The 25,729-nt window shown below is 41.0% G+C and overlaps 1 protein-coding gene and 1 pseudogene across 2 annotated transcripts; one reads left to right on the forward strand and one right to left on the reverse strand.

Annotated features, from left to right (window-relative positions):
* Nucleotides 1-4,891: 4,891 nt before the first annotated feature.
* Nucleotides 4,892-25,634, forward strand: SAR1A (secretion associated Ras related GTPase 1A). Of its 2 annotated transcripts, none has more exons than XM_015147457.3 (7): nucleotides 4,892-4,993; nucleotides 13,395-13,468; nucleotides 13,587-13,706; nucleotides 14,258-14,323; nucleotides 17,683-17,786; nucleotides 21,902-22,033; nucleotides 23,278-25,634. In XM_015147457.3, the coding sequence occupies exons 2-7, from the start codon at nucleotides 13,411-13,413 to the stop codon at nucleotides 23,392-23,394; spliced, it is 597 nt and encodes a 198-aa protein (XP_015002943.1). In that variant the 5' UTR covers nucleotides 4,892-4,993; nucleotides 13,395-13,410; the 3' UTR covers nucleotides 23,395-25,634. The 2 variants fall into 2 exon arrangements, with proteins under 2 accessions (XP_015002943.1, XP_015002944.1); XM_015147458.2 differs by having other exon boundaries at nucleotides 4,892-4,930.
* LOC100425401 (calmodulin-alpha pseudogene) lies at nucleotides 11,348-11,956 on the reverse strand (annotated as a pseudogene).
* Nucleotides 25,635-25,729: the final 95 nt, after the last annotated feature.

The raw sequence follows: 25,729 nt of genomic DNA on the forward strand, positions 1-25,729 counted from the left end.
TGAGAAAAAAACAAAACAAAACAACAACAACAACAAAAAACAAAAACAAAAACCAGAGTCAGCTGTGCACAGTGGCTCATGCCTATAATCCCAACATCGGGGAGGCCCAGGTGAGAGGATCATTTGAGCCCCAGGAGTTTGAGTCCAGCCTGGGCAACATAGCAAGACCTTGCCTCTAAAAAATAAGAAAGATTTTTTATCAAGCAGGATAAAAACAGGAAAAATAAAGAGTAATATGAAGAAGAAGTGATAGCAACCCCTAGACAAACCAAAGCTGGTATTGGCTGCATCCTTGCAGGCAGTGCTTATTCTCCACCTCCACTGCATCAAGCCCAAGAGAAAGGCTGAAGGGGATGCTAAGGGAGTTAAAGCCAAGGTGAAGGACAAACCACGGAGAAGATCTGCAAGGTTATCACTAAAACTGCTCCTCCATGCCAGAGCCAAAGCCTAAAAAGCCTCTGCAAAGAAGGGAGCTAGAGGTACTCAAAGAGAAAAGGGGAAAAGCTGATGCTGGCAAGGCTGGGAATAACCCTATCTATCTAATGCTGAGAATATGTAAGGGAGGAAGAAGAGAGTCGGGGGAAGAATTACATAAAATGCCTCTCCTCAAACCCTCCATTGGTTCTTTAGGTCACCAAAAATAAAAGCTAAAGTCCTCACCTACAAGGCTCTCAAGATTTGCCCCCTGTTGAGAGACGATTCTCCATGAAGCTCTTTCATGTTTGCACTTCTTTCTAACAGAGGTGCCGGCTGCCTTTGTTTGGACTATCTTTTGAAGGACATTTATATAATGAACAGCCTTGGAAGACAGTGTCCCTCTGGTGCAGGGGACAGGTCTGTATACTGCCCAGTGTCATACCATCTCCCACTGGGTCAGAGTTCAGGAAGGTCCGCTTGCAGCCGTTATGAAAGATTTGGGTTCCCTAAGTTCTGGGTTCCTCAGCTGTGATGCACACCCTCGAATGGGCAGGGTCCATCCAGACTGCTCTGTGTCACCCCATTGTCCTCAGAAACGAGGAGGGAGGAAGGGGCAAGTGGAAGTGACACAAACAGGAAGTTCATGCTGCTTGCTATTATCTATATATGCTCACTATTATATTTAGTATGAAGTAATAAAATAGTTTGTCTCTGATCCAGGAGTCCTGTGACTCTGCCAGCATCTGAGACTGTGTCAGGCTAACCTGTTAACCTGCAAGTTAGGTAAAACCCCAGAACCTCCACAGTTCTGACCACAAACACCTCACCCCATTTCCTACCACTCCTTCTGTTGCTCACCTTGCCTGGTCATGCTGGCCTCCCAGCTGTTCCTGGAAGCTGCCAGGCAACACTCCTGCCTTAGGGCCTCTGCAGTCAGCCTGGAACACTCTAGCCTGACAGCCATGTGATGTCCTTCATGTTCTTATCCAAACAGCACCTGGGTGGGGCCTTTCTTGACTTCTGTATTTGATTTAGTTAATTAATTAATTAATTAATTAATTTAGAGACAGGGTCTGGCTCTGTTGCCTAGGCTGGAGTGCAATCATGGCTCACTGTACCCTCAACCTCCTGGGCTCAAGTGACCCTCCTGCCTTGGTTTCCCAAAGTGTTGGGATTACAGGCTTGAGCCACCATACCCAGTCTGACTTCTCTATCTGAAACAGCCTTCCCACCAATAAACTGGTGAACTTTTGCCAATCTGACAGGTGAAAACGGTATCTTAGTAAGTTTTAATTTTATCTTTTTTTTTTGGTCTATTTCTATTTCAGGATCGATATAACGATATAGAGATACATAGACAAATAAATGGATTTATATATTTCTATATATATTATTCTATAATATCTATATGTATATTTTCTATAGTATCTATATTTCTATTACTATTTTATTATGCTTGAGTCATTTTTGGGCCAGGCGCGGTGGCTCATGCCTGTAATCCCAGCACTTTGGGAGGCCTAGGTGGGCAGATCACCTGTGGTTAGGAGTTTGAGACCAGCCTGGTCAACCAGGTGAGACCTCATCTCTACTAAAAATACAAAGACCATGTCTACTAAAAATACAAAGATTAGCCAGGAGTGGTGGCTCATGCCTGTAATCCCAACTATGCAGGTGGCTGAGGCAGAAGAATCGCTTGAACCCGGGAGGCAGAGGTTGCAGTGAGCTGAGATTGCCACTATACTCCAGCCTGGGTGACAGAGTGAGACTCGGTCTCAGAATTAAAAAAAAAGAGTCATTTTTATTTCCTTTCCTATGAATTATCTGTTCTGAACCGTTGCCTATTTTCCTATTGTGTTGTTAGTCTTTTTCGTACTTATTTCTTACTTGCCTATGATGTGATTAAGTATTTTTCTCAACTTGTCATTTGTCTTTTGAGTTTGCTTATGGTGTCATGATTGTTGTTATGTCATATAAGTTTTAAATTTTTATGTAGTTAAATTTGTCAATCATTTCTTTTATGGCATCTAGATTTTCTTTTTTTTCTTTTTCTTTTTTTTTTTTTTGATACGGAGTCTCACTCTGTTGCCTGGGGTTGGAATGCAGTGGTGTCATCTTGGCTCACTGCAACCTCTGCCTCCCAGGTTCAGGCAATTCTTCTGCCTCAGCCTCTCAAGTAGCTGGGATTATAGACGCTTGCCACTACACCCAGCTAATTTTTTGTATTTTTAGTAGAGATGGGGTTTTACCATATTGGCCAGGCTGGTCTTGAACTCCTGACCTTGCGATTCGCCCGTCTCAGCCTCCCAAAGTGCTGGAATTACAGGCATGAGCCATCATACCCAGCATAGATTTTCAATCATACCCAGAAAGGTCTTCTCATGGCAAGATTATAAGGAATCCATGCTTTCTTCTGTTTTTCTAGTACTTTTATGGTGTCATTTCAAAATATACCCATCTTTTCATCTCTTGAAACTTGTTTGGAGTAAAAACTTTTGGGACATTCAACCTGTAGGTTTTTTTTGACTACCCAATTGTCTCAACCCCTTTTTATTATTTATTAATTTATTTAACAACACACAATAGAATCATTTATTGAAAACTGTACTCTGGAAAAACTATGTGCACAACAAAGCCTGTTTCACCCATTTTACAGTGGGTACACTGTGGTGTGGGGCATTTGTCAACTTGCTCAAGCCTTTAGGTAAGTAGAGTTTGCAGCTTTTCTGAGAATCTGCCTGCATGTTTCCTTCTTCCCCAGCCTCCCAAGCCATCCTGTGGTTCAGACACCTCCACCTTGTGCAGCCAGGCTCTCATCAAAGCCAGTAATCCAATGTGTTGGCTTGCACTGGGCTTGCATCTGTGTCTCCAGGATGCACAAGGGGTTTCAAGCCCCATGAACACAGTCTTCCTGGTTTAACTAAAGCTGGTGAGAAACCTCAGAAGTGGCCTGACCCCTTTCTGTGACTGGACAGATTAAAATTCAACATCAAAGACCCCAGGATGAGCAGAGGGTAGAGGGTGGTGAGCTTGCCTACTCAGCTCCCTGATTATTGCTGGAGTGCCAGGTGCTACTTTAGTTTTATTTCTGCATGTACTTTAGTCTATTTCTGTGCTTTTCTCTGTTCCATTGTGTTTTGTGTGTGTGTGTTTCTGTGTGTGTGTGCACACCAGCTCTATAATATGTTTTAATATCCAACAGGGTTAGTTCCCACCTCCTGGTTCTTCATTTTGAGAGCCTGTTTCTGGACTAGCCTTGTTTGGTTTTCTACACGAATTTTAGGAACAAATAGGGTAATTAAAAAAAAAAACAAAAAAACTAAACCACACACAATCTATTAATCCTATTAGTACTTTTATTGGGATTATGTTAAATTTAAATTTTACTTAAGGAGAATTGAGATCATGAATCCACAGACGTCATTCATCTTTCCATTAGACTGTTTCATTTGTAAAATGAGAGCAATAATAGTACCAATCTCGTATCACTGGCCTGAGAATTAAATGAGAAAATGCATGCGAAATATACTGGGGTGAACACGTTGCTTTGCCACTTAGCTGTGTGAACTTGGGTGTGGTAGGTTATTCTGAACATTGCTCTCTCATTTGTTAATAAGGATAATCCTAGCATCTGCTTCACAGGACTCCAATGAGGGTGAAATTAGACAAAGCGCGCAAATCACCCAGTGCTCTGCCTGAAACATAAGTGCACAATAAATATTAGCTGTTTTTCTAAAACGTAGGCCATCCCAGGGCAAGGAAGTGCAACTCAAAGCAAAAGCATTAGGGTGCGGTGGCCCACGCCTCTCATTCCAGCACTTTGGAAGGCCGAGGCCGGCATATCACTTAAGGTCAGGAGTTCGAGACTAGCCTGGCCAACACGGTGAAACCCCGTCTCTACAAAAATACAAAAAATTAGCCGGGTGTGGTGACATGCGCCTGTAATCCCAGCTACTCGGGAGGCGGACGCATCAGAATCGCTTGAATTCGGGAGGTGGAGGTTGCAGTGAGCCGACATCGCGCCACTGCACTCCAGCCTGGGTGACAAAGTGAGACTCCGTTTCAAAAAAAAAAAAAAAAAAAAAAGCAAGAAAAAAAAAGCAAAAGCTTGGAGGGATCCACCTCAAGTGGAGGTCCCCAAGGTCAAGTAATCTTTCCCAGGACCTATGCCACCGAAGGTCCCCACTTCCTACTTTTTTCCTGGTGCGTCTGGAATGGGAAGCCGCGATTCCGAGGGTCCCAGGCCGCTCAGGGACTCCAGGACCCAGACCCAGACCCAGCGTCCCGGTACTGCCACGTCTCGCGCGGTCAGCTCGGCAGGCGGGAGCTGGCGGGACGTGGCGCGCGCTTTGTCAGGCCTTATGCCCGCCCCTCCGCGGCCGGAGTAGCAGGTGGGCCGGCACCGGGGCAGAGAGGCGTAACGCTGCGAGGGGGCGGGGCCAATTACGCGCCCGGAAGTCCCGGGGAGGGATGTGACGTACATCCGGCGAGTAGCTGGCGGTCCCGGGTGTTGCTGGTTAGTGTGCTCTGAGGGAGGGTCGGAGCCTGTCGCCGTTTTGCCCGAGGAGCCCCTCAGGCCGTGAGTCTGAGGGCCGCGTCGGGGAGGGTAGTTGGAGCTCGAGGGGCTGGGACGGAAGGCGGGGAGGTCGGAGCGGAGGCTGGCCCTGGCGGGGTTGGGGGCGGGGAAGTGACACGCAGGCGGTTCTGTGGGGCCGCCGGCTGATTCTGGGCGGGGACGGGCCGAGTCGGCCGGATTTGCTCAGTCCCCTGCTGTCCTCTTTGGCCTGGGGTCCACCTGCATTCCGCTCGGGGGTCTCGCAGCTGCTGGGCCGGATAACAGCTTCTTGTCTGTACCGTGCCCTCCGGTTTACGAAACGGCTCCATGTCCTCTGTCTCAAAAGAGCCTCACAGCCCTCGGTGAGGCGGGTGGGACCTCTTGATCATTATCCTTGTTTTATAGACTCGGGGACTGAGGCTGGCCAAGGCTCCGCAGTTAGCGAGTGTGAGCGCTCGAACCTGGTCTACAGGCCCCTAGTCCGGGGCTTACACCCAAGTCAGCGCTCGGTTGTCGTCCGATGGCCCGGGTCGAACCCTGTACTTTCTCCTTCCACCTTCCCCTTTTCCCCTGTCTGGTCTCTGCATGGAAAAATTTCCTTATGTGCATTTGACATGGATTAGCGTTTTCTTCACGATTCTAGCCACTGGGTATCTTTATCTTGATTCCATCTGCTTCTGTTGCGACAGGGGGCTTAGGGAGATTTGCCATGGGGCTGACCTTTGACATTTACCCCGCAGCTAAGCAGCGTTAGCTAAAAGCCAGCCGCCTACTACCCCAAATCTGCCTGGAATGGCGTCTTAAAGTTGCCCTGATTATGTATAACAAGTAATGCGTAAATTTTTAAATTGGCTAATGGTCAGATTGGTGCACTTCCTTTTCTATTAACTTTTGTTTGAATCTTTTAGCTCTGGAATTCACAAGTTTTCATTTTAGGTACATTAATAGTGTTTTGTTGATAGTTTAGAGACCTACCTTAAATTTTAGATTACTCTTAACTTTTCGTAAGGTGGTACAATGGACCAAGAATAGAAAATAAATAGAATGCTAGTTATTAAAATACCATTCAAAAGATGTGATGAATTGTAAGGAAGAGAACTTAGGAAGATCATCCTCTGTGTAGTTGGTGGGTTAAAGAAATTTTAGGTTTTTTTTTTTTTTCCAGCAATTTTGTGATTTGGGTTTGAATTTTATGTACTGTTAACAGGAAGAGCTTAGGCTTTGGTGTTAGAGATGAGGGTTTAAGCACTGGCACTATTAGTTTTTCAGCTGAGCAGTCTTCAACTACTCAGCAAAACTAGGAGTATCTTCATCTTCATCTTGTTAAATGAGGCCAATGATCCTTGCCTGGTAGGGTTGGTGTGAGGATGAAATGAGATGTACAGGTACTGTACAAATTGTAAAACTACTGATGAGTTGGTACAAATCCTAAGATCTTAAGGAGAGAGGAGCCACCAAGGCCATTTTCAGCTACTGAGGAGGCTGAGGTGGGAGGATCTCTTGGGCCTGGGAGGTTGGGGGTGCAGTGAGCCATGATGGCAACACTGCACTTAAGCCTGGGAAGCAGAGTCTTGGTCTGTCTAAAAAAAAAAAGGGGGGCGGGGGCGTTTTCTTAATTTTGGGTGGTGGTACAACCCAACTCTTTGGATCTATTAAGGGTTTTTATTATTTTTAACTCACCTGAAGAGTTTCTTTAGTCAGCCTCCACTCTGGTCACTTCTTTACAATCCAACACTTCTGTATACATTTGTACTACACGGGTTTTCAGTCAGTACTTTACAGACTTGTAAACAATATTTACATCACTTTAGAAATATTTTATTTCTTTTTCTTTTTTTTTTTTTTTTTTTTTTTGAGATGGAGTTTTTGGTCTTGTTGTCCAGATGGAGTGCAATGTCGTGACCTCGGCTCCCTGCAACCTCTGCCTCCTGGGTTCAAGAGATTCTCCTGCCTCAACCTCCCGAGTAGCTGGGATTACAGGCGCCCGCCACCACACCTAGCTAATTTTTGTGTTTTAAGTAGAGACGGGGTTTCACCATGTTGGCCAGGCTGGTGTCGAACTCCTGACCTCAGGTCATCCACTCGCCTCGGCCTCCCAAAGTGCTGGGATTACAGTCATGAGCCAAGTATTTTCAACTAGATGAATTCTGCAAAGGTGAAAAGGAGAAAATGCCACACTTTAAATAGTTTTTCATGGCAATTGAACTACTTTAATTTTCCATTTTTTTTCCCTTTGACACTCCTGCTTTTAAGCCATCTCCTCCCTTGGAGCATACAAATCAGCAGCAGCCAGGACTTAGCTACTTGGCTGCTTTAATTCTTCCCTCCAAAGTGATCTGAGTGGGAATGACCATAATGAGGGGTGTGCTCTAAAGGTGAGCTGTGCTTCTCCAGGCAGTAGGTTGAGGAAAGTATAGGAGGATGTCTGGTTTGAGGGAATTGCAGAGGAAAGGCACATTGTTCTTTTACTTATTTACAGTAAATGAGAATTTAAGCAGAGGAGCTTTATTAAGTATATTTAAGTTATTGGATTCCTTAAAGTGCGGATTCAATTTCCAGAGAAAACTATTAATGTGATAAATATGGTCTTTCTGCTGAAATATATTTGTTACTGAAAAGGCAAAAAAGAAATAAACTTATTTAGGATTTTTTCATAAGAGCTTAGTATGTACTTCCACCCAAACTGCCAAACTTTATTTGGCTCTTTTTGGTAAGAGCCATGAAAAATAAACATTGATTAGGCCCTAAAATTTATAGATTAGGCTATGGGCCTGATAAAAACCTAGTAATTGGATGAAAAACATACCATCTCTACTTTTCAATTTACTCTCTCTTTTTTTTTTTTTTTTGGAGATGGAGTCCTGCTCTGTCACCCAGACTGAAGTGCAGTGATGCAACCTGCTCACTGCAACCTCTGCCTCCCAAGTTCAAGCGATTCTCCTGCCTCAGCCTTCTGCATAGCTGGGATTACAGGCAAGCGCCGCTGCTCCCAGCTGTTCAATTTATTCTTCATCTGGCATTCTTTGAATGAATGTAAGGGGAATTTTTTGTGGGTAATGCTTTTACTGGTTACTATTCATGAAAATTTTGATTGCAGTTGGTCATATCTAGTATAAAGCCCTGTGTTCAGATGCTCCTGCTGGTGGAGAGGAGTAAAAGTGTGAACCTTCCATTTTTCTGTACCATATCTGAGATACTAAAGCAAAAATTCATCATGACCAGACAATGCTGAGAAACCTTAAGACCCACCAACACATCTAGATCTTACCCTCTTCATTTCATTCAGTGAATGAATGAATTCATTCATTCATTGCTTATTACCAATATATGTGAACCTTCTAGTAGCTTTTGATAACTATGAGAAACAATAGAAACAGTAGTGTTAATATCAGTACCAGTTAAGTTATTTACTTGCTTGGGAACTTATTGCTGTATCCTGAACAAGTATTCTTTTTTTGTTTGTTTTTTGTTTTTTGAGACAGGGTCTTGCTCTGCCACCCAGGCTGGGGTGCAGTGACACAATCATAACTCATGGCAGCCTCGAATTCCTGGGCTTAAGCAATCCTCTTGCTTCAGCCTCCCAAGTAGCTGGAACTACAAGCATGTGCCACCATGCCTGGCTAATTTTATTTTATTATTATTATTATTATTATTTGTAGAGATACGGGTCTCTCTATGTTACCCAGGCGGGTCTTGAACTCCTGAGGTCAGGGAGGGATCCCCCACCTCAGCCTTGCAAAATGCTGGGATTACAGGTGTGAGCCACTGGGGCCCAGCCTGAATAAGTATTCTTATTTTAAGAAAATCTATTTGTAAAATGAGTTTAGGTGTGATTATTCATGTATGAAAAGATTCTCTTCTTATCCCTTAATGGTTCTAAAATAGTGATGTCATTTCTTTTCATAAATTGAGACCCATGTCTGCAAACATGGTTAGATATTGTTTGAGGTTGCATTGGTAAATGGAGCAGGGCAAGTGATGCCGGCCAGTAGAATTTTGGGTGACTTTTGTTTTTTTTTAGAGCTGTTTACAGGATAGATTAATATGTTTTTCATTCAAATCAATGTGCTTTTCATTCTTATTTTCTATTTAGTGCATCTAAGTAGCATTTTGATTCACATTATTGATGAGACTGATTTCCTAGAGTTGTTCTTCACTGGAAGACTGCAGTGGTATGTCTAAGGACTGAATGAACTGCTGCCTGGAGGAGTGAGTCACACAGTAAAAGAAAGTTTAGGCATACCTCGGATATATTGTGAGTTTGGTTCCAGACTGCTGAAATAAAACAAGTACAGTAAAGCAAGTAGCACGAATATTTTGGTTTCCCAGTGCACATAAAAGTTACATTTACACTATACTGTATGTAGTCTGTTAAGTGTACAGTAGCATTATGTCTTATAAAATACATACCTTATTTAAAAAATACTTTATGACTAAAAAATGCTAACAAGCATCTGATCCTTCTGTGAGTCATAACCTTTTTGCTGGTTGGGGATCTTGCCTCCATGTTACTCCACGTTGATGGCTGTTAACTGATCAGGTTGGTGATTGCTAAAGGTTGAGGCGGCTGTGGCAATTTCTTAAAATAAGACAACAGTGAAGTTTGTTGCATGAGTTAATACTCGTTTTCAAGAAAGATTTGTCTGTAGCATGCAATGCTGTTTGATAGCATTTTACCCATAGCAGAATTTATTTCAAAATTGGAACCAGTCCTCTTAAATCCTGCTGCTGCTGAAGTAAGTTTATGTAACCTCAAGTAAGTTTTTGTAATTTTCTAAATCGTTGGTGTCATTTCAGCAGTATTCAGAGCATCTTCACCAGGACTAGATTCCATCTCAAAAAAACTACTTTTTTTGCTTATCCATAAAAAGCGTCTCCTCATCCATTAGTTTGATCATGAAATTACAGCAGTTGTCACATCTTCAGGCTCTACTTCTAATTGTAGTTCTCTTGCTGTTTCTACCATATCTAAGGTTACTTCTTCCTCCGAAGTCTCGAACCACTCAGTTATCCACGAGGGTTGGAATCACTGTCTTCCAAACTCCTGTTGATATTGATGTTTTGAGCTCTTCCCGTGAATCATAACTGTTCTTACTGGTACCTAGAATGGTGACTCCTTTCCAGGAGGTTTTTGGTTTACTTTGTCCAGATCCAGCAGAGAAATCAGTCTGTGGCATTGATAGCTTTGTGAAATATATTTCTTAAATGAAAGACTGGCAAGTGGAAAATGCTCCTTGACCCATAGGAAGCAGAATGGATGTTGTTAGTAGACATTAAAACAACATTAACCTCTTTCTGCATCTCCATCAAAGCCCATGGGTGACCAGGTGCATTGTCAATGAGCCGTAATATCTTGAAATCTTTTTTTCTGAGCAATAGGTCTTCTCAGTGGGCTTAAAATACTTAGTAAACCATGCTGTAAACAGATGTGTGGTAGGCAGAGTAGTTTTAGTGTAATTCTTTTTTTAATTGTGTTTTTTTAAATTGGAGAACAAATATACAACTTGGAATGGATTTGAGGCAAATTGTGTCATAAGCAGATTTTCTTTAAGTGTCTAAACAGAGTTTAAAAAGCAAGTAACAGTAAAAGAAAATGTTTCTGGTACAGGACCAGCAGTACAAAAAAATAGTGTACAAGGTACCTGGAAGTACCTGGATAATACACCCGTTCTGCAGTAGTGTAACTTTTAAGTACATATTGTTGGCTGTCCGTAGTCCACGCAGAGTTACAACTCCACATTTCAACAACATGCTGACAGTTCCTAAAGAAAACTACTTAAAAAAAAAAGGTGGCCGGGCGCGGTGGCTCAAGCCTGTGATCCCAGCACTTTGGGAGGCCGAGACGGGTGGATCACGAGGTCAGGAGATCGAGACCATCCTGGCTAACACGGTGAAACCCCGTCTTTACTAAAAAATACAAAAAACTAGCTGGGCGAGGTGGCAGACGCCTGTAGTCCCAGCTACTTGGGAGGCTGAGGCAGGAGAATGGCGTGAATCCGGGAGGTGGAGCTTGCAGTGAGCTGAGATCCGGCCACTGCACTCCAGCCTGGGCGACAGAGCAAGACTCTGTCTGAAAAAAAAAAGGCATAACTCAGATATTCCCTTATTTGACCAAGTCCATCTAAGTTTAGATGTGCAGAAGGGCTTAGATATATCCAGAGTAAGCCACAGGTAACATGTTACTTCATCAGTTTTCTAAAATAAAGTTTCAGGGCAATGACAGTAAGGGAAGAACACATGGAGGAATGAAGTCCTGATAGTCCTGATTACTATACATGCATCTTTTTTTGACAGTAGGGAGAAGCCTTTTACAGATAAGTTACAAAAGGCAAATAAACAGTTTTGTACAAGAAATTTGACACATTCTGTACAGGGTCTTCATTTTGCTGTCATCGTTTGTACAAACTCATAGTTTACTTGACCGTCACTATCAAGATACGCTTCTCTGATCATTTAATCAACTTTTTCATCTGTTAACTTCACTCCAAGTTTGTCATCACATGGTGAAGTTCTACACCACTAATATAGCCATTGCCATCCTTATCAAACACACTGAATGCTTCTCTAATTTCTTCTTCACTGTCTGTGTCTTTCATTTTTCTTGGCGATCATTGTCAGAAATTCAGTGAAGTCAGTTGTGCCATTACCATCAGCATCTACTTCATTAATCACATCCTGTAACTCTGCTTCTGTGGGATTCTGCCTGAGACCTCATTACAGTTCCCAGTTTCTTTGTTGTTGTAGTTCAATCACCATCTTTGTCAAATAGTGAAAAAACTTATTTGAATTCTGCAATCTGCTCTTCAGTCAGTGCTGCAAGTGCTACTGGTTTTCGAGACACAACCATACAACCACTCTGCTTGCTCAGTTGCTCCACTTGGACTGATTTAGTGTCATTCTTCAGGGTCCTAGGATTTTCAGAATGATAAATGAGTATGGGTCTTAGGATTTTCAGAATGGTAAATGAATATTGGCTTCATTAGCTCGTAAGAGAGTCAGCTTGCCCCCTGAAGCTTTGAAGCCAAGCATTGACGTCTCCCCTCTAGCTGTGAAAGTCCTAGATGGCTTTTCCAATAGAAGGCGGTTTTGCCTACATTGAAAATGTGTTGTTTAATGTAGCCACCCACCTTCACCAGTTATCTTGCTGCAGCTTCTACATCAGCACTTGCATTTTTACTTCGTGTTTTTATTTTTATTTTTTTATTTTAATTTTTTTTTTTTAATCAGCAGTAAGGCTGTTTCATTTGCTTGATGTTCGTGGGTTCGCTGGAGTAGCAGTTTTAATTTTCTTCAAGAACTTTTTCTTTGCATTTACAACTTGAGTAACTGTTGAGTGCAAGAGGCCTAGCATCTGGCTTATCTCAGGTTTTGATGTGTCTTCCTCACTAAGCTTAATCATTTCTAACTTTCGATTTCAAGGGAGAGACCTGTTACTTTCACTTGGAGAATAGGGAGGCCTGGGGTGGGGGCAGGGCTGTGGAGGAAGTCATTAAGTTTGCTGTCTTCTATGGTTGTGATTTGTGGCACAACAAAACAGTTACAATAGTAATACGAAAGATCACTGATCATAGATCATGATGACAGATATAAGAATAATGAAAAAGTTTGCAATATTGTGTGAGAATTACCAAAATGTAACACAGAGACATAAAGGGAGCACATGCTGTTAGAAAATAGTACTGATACACTTACTCAACTCAGGACTGCCTCCAACCTTCAATTTGTAAAAATCCAGAATACCTCAGGATCCACAAAGCATCATCAAATGAGGTATGCCCTTTGTATTTTTAACTCCTAGTTCTCTGAGTATCATAGATCAAAAACTTTTAGGAAACCAGTCATTTTTGCACATATAAGGATTCTAGAGACTTTCCTCTAGAGTGCAAAATCTGCAAGTCTCAAGAAAGAAGAATATTAGTTTCTCTTTACTTTGCTTTCTCCCCTCCCCTCCTCTCCCCTCCTCTCCCCTCCCTTTTCTTTTCTTTTTCCTGTCCTGTCCCATCCTGTCCTGTCCTGTCTTTTTTCTCAGAGTCTCCCTCTGTTGCCCAAGCGAGTACAGTGGCACCGTCATGCCTCACTGCAGCCTCAGACCCCTGAGTTCAAGTAATTCTGTCTCACCCTCCTGAGTAGCTGGGACTATTGGTGTGTGTCACTATGTCCAGCTATTTTTTTAGTTATTTGTGGAGATTGAGTCCGACTTTCTTGCCCAGGCCAGTTTTGAACTCCTGGGCTCAAGTGATCCTCCTGCCTTGGCCTTCCAAAGTGCTGGGATTCCAGGTGTGAGCCACCATACCTGGCCTGCTTTCTTATGCCTGAAAACACAGGACTGTAAATGTGCATCATGGTTAGTGAACAAGAGTTAACCTCTCCACAATTGTACTGTCATTCAGAAAGCTAATGTTTGCTACTTTCATATTTTATACAGGTAGTAAGCATTAATAATGTCTTTCATCTTTGAGTGGATCTACAATGGCTTCAGCAGTGTGCTCCAGTTCCTAGGTAAAGCCATTTCCTTGAAATACAGGTTTCAAAGTTTGTGCATTTCCTTCAGTAATTTAAATACAAGTAGGCTTTGGTCTGTAGAGAGCAAATGTGTTAACAATTTTTTCTCTTTTAGGACTCTACAAGAAATCTGGAAAACTTGTATTCTTGGGTTTGGACAATGCAGGCAAAACCACTCTTCTTCACATGCTCAAAGATGACAGATTGGGCCAACATGTTCCAACGCTACATCCGAGTAGGTTTGAAAATATCAGGTGACCTTTTGATCTTTGAAGGTCAGTGTTAGGCTTGGAGGATGAATCCCTAGTTGATGGAGTTCTTTTGTTAACTGAAGTCCCAAAAGCCAACTCATATGAAAAAGTTCCCTGTAAGACACATTCATATTATGTACTTTCAGATCTAAACCTCTGGAACTTTGTCATTATCTGTTGTCACTGGTCCTGTAAAGGGACACATCTCCTATACCTACTTCTAAGAAGCAGAAAATAGCTTGGAAAAAAAAGAAACCTTTGGCTTTTAGAATAGTTTAAGAACATTTTCACCCTTGTATTCCTTTTCTTTGTTGGAAGTGGGGCGTTGCCTGGGCTGGTCTCAAAAATCCTGGGCTCAGGTTATCCTCCTGCCCTCAGCCTCCTGAGTAGCTGGAACTACAGGCGGGTGCCACCACACTTAACTTCTTGTATCTTTTTCTTTACGAGGTGAAAGCATTGGTATTGGCTTGTAGTACTAGTAGTTGGGGCTTGTTGAATTGACAAGTTTATTTCTTCTTTTTAAACAATTTTTCAGCATCAGAAGAGCTAACAATTGCTGGAATGACCTTTACAACTTTTGATCTTGGTGGGCATGAGCAAGGTAAGCGATGACTCAGTGGAAAGCATGTTTATTGACTTATGATTCTTTTTGTGCCCCCCAGCACCCTTTAAAAGCAATGTGTCGTTTTTACCTTTTAAATTACACTTTAGAATTAGGATCTTACTACTTTAGTGAAGTTGTTTTATTCATTTTTTTTAAACTCATTTCAAACTTGTCTAAAGTTGCGTTAAATACACAGAAGTCCACTTCAATATTACCCTATTGAGCTAGTATAAAGTTAGCTATAATGCATAACTATTCATGAACTTTTAAGTATTTGCCTGATAAAGCCAAACTCAACTCAAATCTTGACTGAAAATTTTTACAAAGCAGGACAGCATCTTGCCATTTTAATCTTTACTAGGTTTTTACTTATTAACGCAATTTACCTGGTAACTAGAAAATACGTTAAAAGATATAGGTATTGCCTCAACAAGAGTAATTATTTCATCATTTTAACTAGGCTTGCTCTAAGCCAGTGTATTTTCTTCTATACCTTTTGCCCAAATTTGTTAGTCTCCTCCTCCCTACATAATACATATTAATACTTACTTTTTATTAACTGTTTGTGAGCATATCATGCCCCTTTACTCTTTTATACTTTAGTGCCGTTTTCTAAGAACAAAGATATCTCCTTGTATATAATCATAATAGTTATCAAATCAAGAAAGTTTTATTTTTATCCAATCTGTATTTCCTTTTTTTTTCTTTTTTTTGGTCAGTTGTCCTGATAATCTCTTTTATACCATTTTTTCATCTTGACCAGGTATACAGTATCATATATTTAGTTATCAAGCATTTTTGCATCCTTTATTCAATGGAGTGAAAGTATGTAGGAAATTTAACTTAAATATTTGTAAGTAATTTCAGACTTGTCAAAAGTTGCAAAAGTAGTACAGTGACTATGTGTGATTACTCTAAGTTGATATTTTGTATATTCTATCCATTTGGGACAGTTGGTAGAACATTTCCTTCTACCTTTTTGCTTTCCTTAGAAGTGCTTTTTGCCTACTCAGGCTATGTCTTTGGCTACCAGATTCCTATCAGGTGTTTAGAGACATACAGGATGGGCGTCTTTGTCTAATGGGCACTCAGTTCACATTTGACAAGACAGTAGGTATAGGAGTAAAACATTTAAGATGTGAGAATAAACATTCTGGGAAGGTAGGGAAAAGGAACTATTGAGATTCTGTCAGATTTACTTACTTGTTACTACATTGAGTGGAGAAATCTCATTTTGAAACATTAGGTTGAGCTAATACCATTTTTTTTTCTTTTTTTTGAGATGGGGTCTTGCTCTGTTGCCCAGACTGGAGTGCAGTGGCATAGTCTTGGCATACTGCAACCTCTACTTCCTGGGCTTAAGCAATCCTCCCACCTATTTTTTGTAGAGACTGGGTTTCTGCCATGTTGCCCAGGCTGGTCTTGAACTCCTGAGCTCAAGCAATCCACCTGCCTTGGCCTCCCAAAGTGCTGGGATTATGGGCGTGAGCCATTGTGCCCAGCCTAATACAGTTTTTTGTTTTTTTTTTTTTTTTTTTGAGACAGAGTCTCACTGTGTCTCCCAGGCTGGAGTGCAGTGGCGTGATCTCGGCTCACTGCAAGCTCCGCCTCCTGGGTTCACGCCATTCTCCCGCCTCAGCCTCCCAAGTAGCTGAGACTACAGGCGCCCGCCACCACGCCCGGCTAGTTTTTTGTATTTTAGTAGAGACGGGGTTTCACCATGTTAGCCAGGATAGTCTCGATCTCCTGACCTCGTGATCCACCCGCCTCGGCCTCCCAAAGTGCTGGGATTACAGGCTTGAGCCACCGCGCCCGGCCCTAATACAGTTTTAAAACAATGTGTAGTAAAATACAACATTGGTCATTTCTAGTAGTTAAGCCTAATAATTTTATAGTCAGTTATTTCATTAACATATAATTACATTTTAATTAATTTATTTAATATTTATGCCCTAAAAAATCATGTATATTATGATCATAATCACATAAAATACCAGTAAAGAAAAAAGACTGGAAGAAAATACCAAAATATTGACAAGGGGTGTGTTTTGATGGAGGGATTAGAAATGATTTTGTTTCCTTTTTTATGTAAGGAGCTTGTATTTTTTTTCATTTGGGTAAGAATGGGTATATGGTGTCCTTTCTGCTTTTCCACAAAAGGATTTGTAACTGCTTACAAATTTAAATTCAGAGCAAGATACGACTGAACCTAGACCATCTGGAGAATGCAGAAGGAACAGACACCAGATGGTTTTATATACCTGAACTGGGAATTGTTGATTGTTTGGTGTGATAAATTTAGGTTTCAGGTTTTGTTAAAATAAGAAGGGAAATGTATTGATGTATTTAGTTTTGTTTCTTTGACTGAGGAAAATCTACTAAACAGAAACACTTTTACCTAATAACCTAGCCACCATTTTATAGAAGTTACTAAAATACTGTACATCTGGAGGTTCCTTTTTTTTTTTGTATAACTTAAAAATTTTAACTTATAAAAGGAGAGCAGATTTGATATAACAAAATCGGTATAGAACTACAGAAAGTAAAATGGAAAGTTCCTTCAACCTCTTTTTCCTAACTCTACTCTTTAAAGGTAACCATTAATAACTGATGTAGAGATGCTTCGTTATTCATTCTATTGCAAGGGCTAGAAATGAATGGCTTAGAAATGATAGTAAAATTAAATCACTGCTTCCCAGCCTTTATCGTTTCATGTCACAAGCAAAAAACAAGTAATATTTCTAAGGCATGCTGGGTTAAATATGGTAGGCTGAGATAACTGGCCTGGGGCCTTGAACCACTTGTCAGGCCCAGTCTCCCTAAGGGCTAAGCAGAGGAGTGTGTCAAGACACCTACACACAAGTTGGCTAGAAACTAACTGGGACTAAAGTTACATGGACAAGTAATTTGTATCCTGATGTTTTAACTCAGAGGTTGCAAATTCAACTTGGCTCCAGGGGCAAGGCAAGTCATTTAAGTGAGTAAAATTGGCTGACTGTAAGACAGCAGGGACATTTTGTCAAGCAAAAGTGTTCAGACATCATCTGAAGGGGTAGCCACTGCTTAGTTCCTGCTGATAGTTGTCATGTGGATAAGTAGGCATGGGGTTGCCAGATGTTGCAGTTTTTCAAGAAAGGTGGAAACTCTGATTTTCAAATTTACAAAAATCAAGTTCAACTCGTGGACCATTAGTTTGCATCCTCTGTTCTAAATTAATACTGGCCAGAACTTGGAGAAATCCATAGAGTCTAATCTTACTGAAACCTGACCAAGATTTGTCCATTTTAAGACCATTAGGTTATTCATTTTTACAATGTATATTTTTTACTGATGCAACTACAAACTTTGTTTTTTAGCACGTCGGGTTTGGAAAAATTATCTCCCAGCAATTAATGGGATTGTCTTTCTGGTGGACTGTGCAGATCATTCTCGCCTCGTGGAATCCAAAGTTGAGCTTAATGTATGTTTATATACTTTGTCCTTTTTTGGCCTCTATTTTTTTTTTTTTAAGAAATATAGCTCAGTAGTGCCAATAATTAGTAATTCCAGTTAACATTTGGCAAAAAGACCTAGTTGCAGGAGGAAAATGTTTTAAATCTAAGACATTGCTTTTCAATGTCCTGAGGAAACTCAGCTCAAACTTGAATAAATTAACTGTTTTTTCTATCATACAGTGACTATATGGCCAAGTTTGCTCAGGATACTCCTCATTTATGCCTGTTGTCCCAGCATAATTAATTAATTAATAGTATTCCATTTCACGTGTCATCATGAACAGTAATTTTTTTTTTTTTTTTTTGAGACAGAGTGTCTCTCTGTTGCCTGGCCTGGAGTGCAGTGGCGCAGTCTCAGCTCACTATAACCTCCACCTCCTGGGTTTGAGGGATTCTCCTGCCTCAGCCTACTGAGTGGCCTCCTGGGACTACAGGCACGTGCCACCACGCCTGGCTAATTTTTTGTATTTTTAGTAGCGACGGGGTTTCACCGTGTTAGCCAGGATGGTCTTGATTTCCTGACGTCATGATCCACCCTCCTTGGCCTCCCAAAGTGCTGGGATTACAGGCATGAGCCACCACGCCTGGCCCACGAACAGTAATTCTTTATAAGTAGTGTTGGCACAGTGAAAGCCTAAAAGCAATATTAGAGTTCTTTACATTTTTGAATCTGCATTCTCAGCTTGTGCCTACCCACCCTCCCACTGAATGACTTGCCAGACCTTCATGGTCTGTTCTCAGCCTTCAGTTTTGGTTGCATACATCCTTTGATACTATCAAGGACTTACTTCAAGTTTTCTCCTTTGTCCACATTGCATTTTCTCTTGGCTTGATGGTTTCTATACTATTGGCTTTATTATCCCTACTCCTTTACCCTATATCTTTTCTTTCTCTTTGATCTGTAACTCCTTGGATTCTTGTTCCTGGCAATTTGAACCTGTCTTGAATTTATTTCTAAGTATGTTTCTCACATCTATAGCTCCAGCCTCATGTAGAATTGCCTGCCACGCAATCTTTACCTTGCCTTTTTTTTTTTTTAAAATAAAAAAAAACAGTCTTCCTCTGTTGCCCAGGCTGGAGTCCAATGGTGCAATCACAGCTCACTGTAAACTCCAGACTTCTGGGCTCAAGTGATCTTCCTGCCTCAGCCTCCCAAGTAGCTAGGACTACAGGCACACACCACCACATCCAGCTCATTTTTTTTTTTAAAGTGTTTTTGTAGAGACAGGGTCTCATTATGTTGCCCAGGCTGGTCTCAGTCTCCTTGCTTCAGGTGATTCTCTGCCTCGGCCTCATGAGGTGTTGGGATTACAGGCATGAGCCACCATGCATGGTCTCCATTCTCTTTGTTTAAACTCCTCTTTTCACTCTTGATTTTGGAGCTATCTCTCTGGCTGATACTTCTGTCTCTTTGAGAAGCACTAGTTTTCTGGTTAGTCCTTAAATGTTGGTGTTCTCCAGAGTCTACTTTCTCCTAGGCTGGTCTCATCTACTCTCTTCATTTGGCACCTACATGTCAGTGACTCTCAAATGCATTTCTCTCCTCTAGACCTCTCCTGACCTCCAATCTCATACCTAATCCTGCCCACTCTTGACAACTCCCACTACCGATTCTGTTTTCCTAGAATGGAACTATTCGTCTTTCCTACCCACCACCTACCTAGACATGCAGTCCAGAAATCTGTGAATTAATATAGATCCCACCATGACCCTGATATGCACCATAATGCCAGAAGGAACTTTCTCAGACTTCATTGCCCTACTTAATATCCTTTGATAGTTCTCTATCATTTTCATGATAAAATCTATACATCTTTTGCATAGCACGTAAGATCATTCATGATCCTCTCTCTGCTGCTTTTTACTGCCTACCTTGAACTATATTCCAAACAAACAACTTAGCCATCCTTGAATATGCACAAGTAGCTACTGCCTGGCTTTTTCACCTGTACCTCTCCTCAACCCCTCATGTTGTCGGCAAATTTTAAAATGTCCTGTAAGGGACCTCAGAGTTCAGATATGACTGCTTCTGGTAAGCTTCCCCTGGTCTCTTGAGACTGTGTTAGACTCCCACCGTACCAATGTATGTTGTCTTGATTTTCTTGTAGTTCTCTGTCATCAGACTATGAACTAACATGATAGGGACTGTGTCTTATTTCTTTGCGAAACCCCTGCACCTAGCAAAGCATGAGACACATTAGGTACTTTGTTATTGCTTAATGAATTAAGGACATTCTTATTCTAATTTTGTGTAACATTTCCTGGAATTCCAGATGTTCAAAGCATGTTCCTCTTTAACTCTGCTTTCCCCTCTACCTTTCTTGTTGGTGACAAGTAGTTTCCCAGGCTTGAAATTGGTGCCAGTTTTGACTCATTTGTCTTTTTTTTTCTTTTTTAATCATCATTTAGACATTGGTCTCTTCAATTCTTTCTTCAAAATGCCTCCTGCACTATTCATTGAATGCTCTACCTTAAACTAGATCATGATCTCTTACATGAACACCACAGATAGATATTACATGAACACCACAGATAGATACTATTTGTGAATTCATTATACTGAAAAATACAATTTTATTCACTAACTTCTGGATTTGTGGTCTTTAGGATCTATTGCAGCTCACTTCTCACACTGGTCCCGTAATGTGAGTCATCTCTTCCCATCCATTTTTTTTGTTGCTGCATGTCTGTCTAAACGCTTGAATCCAGCCATGCAGTACTGTGCGGCTTCCTAAATTGTTGTCCACTGCAAAGCCATTGTTTATGTTCTTTCTTCTCCTTTACACCTCTTGAAACCCTGCTCTTCCTTTAGAGCCCTGTTGAGGTTCCAGATCTTTGCTAAGACTTTGCTCAAGCCCAGAACTGCCATTTTATTTCCCTGAACTTGTCTTACTGTTAATATTCAGTTCCCATTCGTTGTGACACTTATCAACTATGTTGTGTTCTTACTTGGCTTTGTTAACATAAATGTGGCTGGGCGTGGTGGCTCATGCCTGTAATTCCAGCATTTTGGGAGGCTGAGGTTGGCAGATCACTTGAGGGTCAGGAATTTGAGACCAGCCTGGCCAACATGGTAAAACTCCATCTCTACTAAAAAAACACAAAAATTAGCCAGGTGTGGTAGCACATGCCTGTAGTCCCAGCTACTCAGGAGGCCGAGGTGGGAGAATCGCTTGAACCTGGGAGTCAGAGGTTGCAGTGAGTCGAGATTAAGAAAAAAAAAAAACCATAAATGTGAACATAGAGTAAGGATTTTTTTGAGGACAGGAATGTGCTTCCTTTTGTATTCTCAGTGCCTAGTGCCTGAGATAGTCACCCTTCCTATTGTATTCCTCTCAATGCCTGAGAGAGTTCTTTGCACACATTGGGACTTGGTGAATACTTGGGGAGTTCCTATAGTCATCTTTGAGGCTCTGTAGCGGGAGCATTCATTCTTGTAGGACTGTGCTGAGGGGCATCCTGAGGATAGTTTGTGGCTGAGCAGATTAGCTCAAAAGTAAATGTTGGGGCAGTTCTGCTGCTTTGTAAATAAATAGCTTAAAGTTTCAACTGTTTTGAGGCACTTAAGAGATTTTTACCTAATGTCATGGGTATTATGTAATGTCAAGGTGAATATTTAATCACTCAGGTATAAAGATGATAAGATTTTCACTTTACATTAATGCCTTTTTAAAAGATGAGTGGAAGTCAGAATTTTCTTTTTTTTTTTTTTGTTTTTTTTGAGACAGAGTATTGCTCTGTCGCCCAGGCTGGAGTGCAGTGGTGCGATCTCGGCTCACTGCAAGCTCCGCCTCTCGGATTTATGCCATTCTCCTGCCTCTGCTTCCTGAGTAGCTGGCACTACAGGTCCCTGCCACCACGCCCGGCTAATTTTTTGTATTTTTTTAGTAGAGACGGGGTTTCACCGTGTTAGCCAAGATGGTCTCAATCTCCTGACCTCGTGATCTGCCCGTCTCGGCCTCCCAAAGTGCTGGGATTACAGGCGTGAGCCACCGCGCCCGGCATGAAGTCAGAATTTTCATTATCTGGTGGGCTTTTGTAGATTCCTCACTTAATTCTTTTTTTCTTTTTCAATCTTTAGGCTCTAATGACTGATGAAACAATATCCAATGTGCCAATCCTTATCTTGGGTAACAAAATTGATAGAACAGATGCAATCAGTGAAGAAAAACTCCGTGAGATATTCGGGCTTTATGGACAGACCACAGGAAAGGTAAGATAAAAATATTTGGGTTACATATAAAGGACATTAACAGGTTTTAAAACATGATGTTTTGCTATCTAAATTACCCTTTTCTTTTAAAGGCTTAAACAGGCTTAGGATTTGTTTTACTGTGGGTATTTTGTAAGCTCACTAGAGGCAGGAGTGTGTTCTTTTAACATTTTAAATGGGATTCATTCATCGGGTATTTGAGGAAGAAGAAAATGGTAGAAAAGGCACACTTACTCTTTTAAGAGTTTATGATTATCTTTCAAATTTGATTCTGAGAAATTGCTTTTGAAATAGCCCTTTTTAGCCAGAAAAGAATTTTTCTTGGACTGGAGATTGCAGGTTATAAAGAAAAATAATAATTTCAGTCACTTTCCAAGCATTGAAATAAAAAAACTTGATTATCCTCAGTGCTTCTTGCTGAGAGAGGTAGGACTGTTGGCCACATTTTGCAGAGGAAGAAACAGAGAATGATTTGTTCAGGTCTACACAGCAAGTCAGTGATAAAACCAGAAAAAGAACTTGAGTCTTCCAAATCAATAGTTTTTACTGTCTTCAGTTGGAAGGAGGACTCTTGTTGAAAAGCAGGCTTGAGAGAGAGAAAATCTAGATCAGATACAGTGAAGCAGGAATCTTTCTGTTCTTTTTAGCTTGGGTTTTTGGCATATTTAGTTTTTAAAAATCTTCCTTTTCTGTGATCTGTGATAACTTTCTGACTTTTTTACATGGTTCCTTAGTCTTGCCTCTTCTTGATTACCTGTTTCTTTACAGAAATACTTTCTTTCATTTAATTTCTCCTCTTTTGCATCAGTATTAAATACACATGAATTCTTCATTTCCTCAGTGCCACCTGTTATGAGTGTTTATTTCTGCATGTTTTGCTAATGAGAATGTCCTTATTTCTAAACAGTCCCAGACCTCTTTTCTGCATCAGAGAGCATGCTAGTTCCATAAGTCCCAGTGGCTTTTTTCTTGGTTTGCTACCATAACTTTACAGATAAATATTGGGTGTTCAAAGCAAATGCTCTTCAGAGAGAGAGAGGCTGGGAAAAGAACTGTGCTGCTTATTCTATCCTGAAAACACGAAGCTTGGGGAAGTCATCTATATGGCCTTGACTGCATTTCTGTAATTAATACCTACTTAGGTTTGCTTTTAAGGAATGGATAAAATGATTGTAGTGATCGTCCTTTCAATCTTTTCCACCACAGAGATGCTAACAGGCCTTTCTTGGTTTTGCCTCCTTTAGGGGAATGTGACCCTGAAGGAGCTGAATGCTCGCCCCATGGAAGTGTTCATGTGCAGTGTGCTCAAGAGGCAAGGCTACGGCGAGGGTTTTCGCTGGCTCTCCCAGTATATTGACTGATGTTTGGACAGTGAAAATAAAAGAGTTTTACTTCTCTGGACTGATCCTATTCACAGCTTCCTCATGAACTTTTCTAATAGAACAAGGAAAGCTCTCCAACCATGTCTGGCGTTGAGAAGCCAAGAGTCTCTGTCAACTGTCTCATTGCCCAGTGGTGACATGTGCTCTTCTCCACACTGTTGGGAGGTAATGCTGCCCCACGTGCTGGTGCAGGTCAGTATCCCGGGACTTGGAAGCTGGCAGGATTTGCCGGGTAAAGCTGTGTGCCATCATGGGGCACCTGAAAAGAAAAACACGTCTCACCACTGTGGTTGATTTCAAAAGAAACTGATTCTATTTTTTAAAGAAAGTGTTGTTAATGTAATTGGTATCCCTCCTAACTTTTTGAGTTCACAATTTACTTGGTCCAGAGTTTTCTATTCTTTTTTTTTTTTTTTTAAACTAATGAATGACATTTAGATACTTCATAAAATTATGAACAGATACACATTGGAAACCAGAGCTCATTTGGGTGAACTTACTCCTGCTGAGTTAGCAGGTTGGTGAGAGAAGCTCCCCTGAGCTCACCTGTCTCTCTGACTGCCTTGGAGTAGGTGGCATAACCTTGTGCACAGAGAACTAGAAAAGGGGCGGAACCCTGGCCTTGAAGTTTTGGCAGGTTTCCACTGTGGTAAGCTAGGGTCGTTCCTCATCAAGGAATGTGTAGCAGATTGTTCACTGTGGAGGAGTTAATTATAGAATGGGTTATTGTTACTATTCTTACTCATGAAGTTACAGATTTCAGCCAGTCTTTGCTTTTATACTTGTGAAATTTAATTTCTCTCTATAGCACCTTTGTTTTTCATTTTCAGTTATAAAAAGTGACTTTCACCTCATAAAAGCGTTGAGAACATCTCTCATGTCACATACTGCAGGTGCATCAGTTACTTTTGCACAGATTCTAGGGGGACGTTTTTCTGAATAGGAAGACAGGACAAAGTTAACAGCTTAAGGGCTCTTAATTCTGTGAGTTGAGGACTTGAAAGTATTGTAGCACTTGTTTGGATCCAGGAAAAATGTACTCAGTGGGCTTTAAAATTTCCATTTTCAGAATTGGTCTCTCAGGCTGTTTCTGAGCTCTTTTTCTTACATTTTTTCTCCTTTGGTACCTATTTTATTAGTGTTTAAAGTAAAGGTTAACATCTGTAGCTTTTCCAGGTTTTTTTTTTGTATGAAATTGTCTTTCTCCATTGCAGAAATAAGCTGGGGGAACACTAACCCAAAAACTTTCTGTAGAGCTGTTCCTTTGGAGGCAGCATCATTTATTGGCAGTAAAGACTCAGTATAAAAGCACCAGCATCCCTACTAGGGTGATGGGGATTAATTTTATAGCATTCCATTTTCCTAGTGCCACATGTGAAATTGGATTTTGATGATCTTAACCTATATTCTACCCTTATGCTAAAAGATCAAAAGATAGATCTCCTAGGAACAGATTGGAGATAGGAGATGAAAAGTTGGGAGGATGTCTTTATTCTAATGTGAGGGTAGGGAAATGTGGATAACATTACTGTGGTGAGAGAGGCATCGTTCTTTAGTTGGAGTTCTCATTCTTATTCTCCAGTACTGACTGGAGCATACTTTTTCACTGCCAGGTACTGAATGCAGAGGCTCAGCCAAGTATATATGTGGGAAGTGCATGCATTTCGTTAATAGCAAGCATAGCTGGATTAAGACAAAATTGTTGGTTTGGAAAGGGGTTAAAGCCTTAAGTGAACAAATCTAGCTAACAGTGAATGAACTAGGTAATTAACTTGCATATTTTTAATTTCCTTTGGTTAAAGATCCCCCATACTTCTCTATTCAGAGAAGTATGATTACTTCAGTGTTAGTTTTCCTAATTTTTTTTTTCCTATTTGTCCTGTGTCTCTTTGTTGCAAGTTAGAAATCTGTGGGTTCTACATAGGGCAGCTCTTTGTGAAAGTGGGTTATTCCACTGGAGAAAGGGGATGGAAAATCAGAACCAATGTATTTCTTGCCCCACGGAACACTATTCCTATAAGATAGCTGAAAGAAGCTGCTGTGAGGAGCTCAGCTCCAAACACAGGATCAGCACCTTGTACAGGAATTCCCATGAATTATGACTTCTCATTCTGTTTTATCAGAGTGCATATATGTCCTATTTCAGGAAAAGTAAAACAGTCATTTACAAAAGAAAGTCAATCTGTATCCTAAGCATTTTAATAAAAAGTTAAAACAAATCTGCTATTTCCTTTCTTTCTTTCTTTCTTTTCTTTTTTCTTTTTCTTTTTTTTTTGCATTGGTTCTGAGCTCTGAGTTTGAACAATGCCATTTG

This window comes from Macaca mulatta, chromosome 9 (assembly GCF_049350105.2).
Source record: "Macaca mulatta isolate MMU2019108-1 chromosome 9, T2T-MMU8v2.0, whole genome shotgun sequence".
Classification (NCBI taxonomy): Eukaryota; Metazoa; Chordata; class Mammalia; order Primates; family Cercopithecidae; genus Macaca; species Macaca mulatta.

Coding starts and splice junctions, on each gene's coding strand:
- SAR1A (XM_015147457.3), top strand. CDS start 13,411: ATGTCTTTCATCTTTGAGTGGATCTACAATGGCTTCAGCAGTGTGCTC. Junction 13,707..14,257: donor TGTTCCAACGCTACATCCGA/GTAGGTTTGAAA, acceptor ACAATTTTTCAG/CATCAGAAGAGCTAACAATT. Junction 17,787..21,901: donor AATCCAAAGTTGAGCTTAAT/GTATGTTTATAT, acceptor TTCAATCTTTAG/GCTCTAATGACTGATGAAAC.